The sequence below is a fragment of the Seriola lalandi genome, unplaced genomic scaffold (genome assembly GCF_002814215.2).
Source record: "Seriola lalandi dorsalis isolate HSWRI2012SDOR001 ecotype SW California unplaced genomic scaffold, Sedor1 jcf7180001975138, whole genome shotgun sequence".
In the NCBI taxonomy this organism is placed as follows: Eukaryota; Metazoa; Chordata; class Actinopteri; order Carangiformes; family Carangidae; genus Seriola; species Seriola lalandi.
Window position 1 is genome coordinate 1 of NW_019445804.1, and position 1,535 is coordinate 1,535.

Below are 1,535 nucleotides of genomic sequence, written 5' to 3' on the forward strand. Positions count from 1 at the left end.
TGGAGGGGCCGGCGTCGTGGCGCGAGCACAGAGCAATGATCAGTCACCATGACAGACGAGCTGCAAGAGAGAGCCAGGTACATATGCTCCAAACAATTGCCTTGCTATAATCTTTGTTAGCACAGCTGCATTTTAAAAATAAGCTGATGAAATGAGTTAGTCTCCTTTGCCTCAGGTGCAGCGAGAGAGACTTGACTCAGAGGGCCTTCCTTCCCCCACTGAGGACTGCTCCCCAGAGAACCAGCCACCCAGTCCCACCTATACTTTACCGTAATTGTCTCTACCTGAACATATATATATTTAACTGATGATATAGAATATACTATACTCTGACGTATAACTGCTGCATTTGCAGACAAACCCAGCAGATCAGAAACATTGCAGAGGAGCTGGACCCGACCTTCCAGGCCCGGAGGCAAGACACAGACAGCCTTCGAGTGGGACAAACAGGTAATGTAAACACGACCAGTTACACTCAAAATGAAACTGGTAAAACAATGGCTGGATATTTACATCCTTTTCCTCCATAATAGGTCCAGCCTGTCAGTCGCTTCCCCTGCCGCATTCTGGTTTACATGACTTCCTTGAGGAGCCTACTTTCATCCCACCCACAAAGCGGCAAACAGAAAAATCTGGACGCACTAAACCAAAAGAGAAGAAGGAAAATTGCAAGCAACAATAATGTCCAGCACAGTGTCCTGTTGGAGTGCAACTTTATATCTTGTAACACTAAATATCAGTTCAGTTACAGAGTTCTCATTACTTATTACTTTAAGTTCTGCCCCCATAAGCACTTTAAACCAGTGGAACAAAGAGAAAGAGCTGAGAGAAGTGACATTTTAGAATATTAAGTGAATAATGAAAACACTTTGAACTCATGCATTTTATAATTTTCAAAGGGAAAACTGAGGTTTATTGAGGTATTGCTTGTGTTGAGTGTTTAATTTAAACAGTATACATTTTTTTATTGTTAAGATGAGTTTTATTTGTTTTTATTTAGCTAATCATTATTTTGTCAGTATCCAAAATGTCATGTTTGTTTTAGACCTGCAGGTATTTCTGTAGAATTTTGTGGGGTTTTTTCCTTTTATATTGTACTGAAGATTTATCTCTACAGCTGATTTACTGAAAGGAAATAACCATGGTCAAATGATTGGTTACTTCCTTAGTATCATTTTAGAATTGCCTAAATGCAGTGTGATGTCTTGGGGGATTTTTTGGTAGGCACCGTGAGCTGTACACTATTTAGGACATGGTAATAACTCATCCATAGCTCCTGACAAAACCAACAATTGACTACCAAGAAGAGAAAACAAGAAGTTACTGCAATAACCTTTGAACCTGAGAGCTGTTGTTATCAGCAAAGCTATGTTAAGACATCCACAGTTGGTTTGTTGGCCAACTTTGTTTCAAAGCAGTTTGGCCAGACTGTAGTCCTGTTTACAGTAGCACAGTGACAATCAAATTAACGTATTTAATTCTTATTTAAATGGATATCACATTTGCTAGAAAAATACATTACAGCTGTCATAATT

At 39.4% G+C, this 1,535-nt stretch overlaps 1 protein-coding gene across 2 annotated transcripts; it reads left to right on the forward strand.

The window, feature by feature from the left end:
- Positions 1-7: 7 nt before the first annotated feature.
- On the forward strand, positions 8-1,529 carry LOC147820249 (uncharacterized). 2 transcript variants are annotated; one of them, XM_087173781.1, is made up of 4 exons: positions 8-77; positions 161-270; positions 356-450; positions 534-1,529. In XM_087173781.1, the coding sequence occupies exons 1-4, from the start codon at positions 36-38 to the stop codon at positions 680-682; spliced, it is 396 nt and encodes a 131-aa protein (XP_087029907.1). In that variant the 5' UTR covers positions 8-35; the 3' UTR covers positions 683-1,529. The 2 variants fall into 2 exon arrangements, with proteins under 2 accessions (XP_087029907.1, XP_087029908.1); XM_087173782.1 differs by having other exon boundaries at positions 176-270.
- Positions 1,530-1,535: the final 6 nt, after the last annotated feature.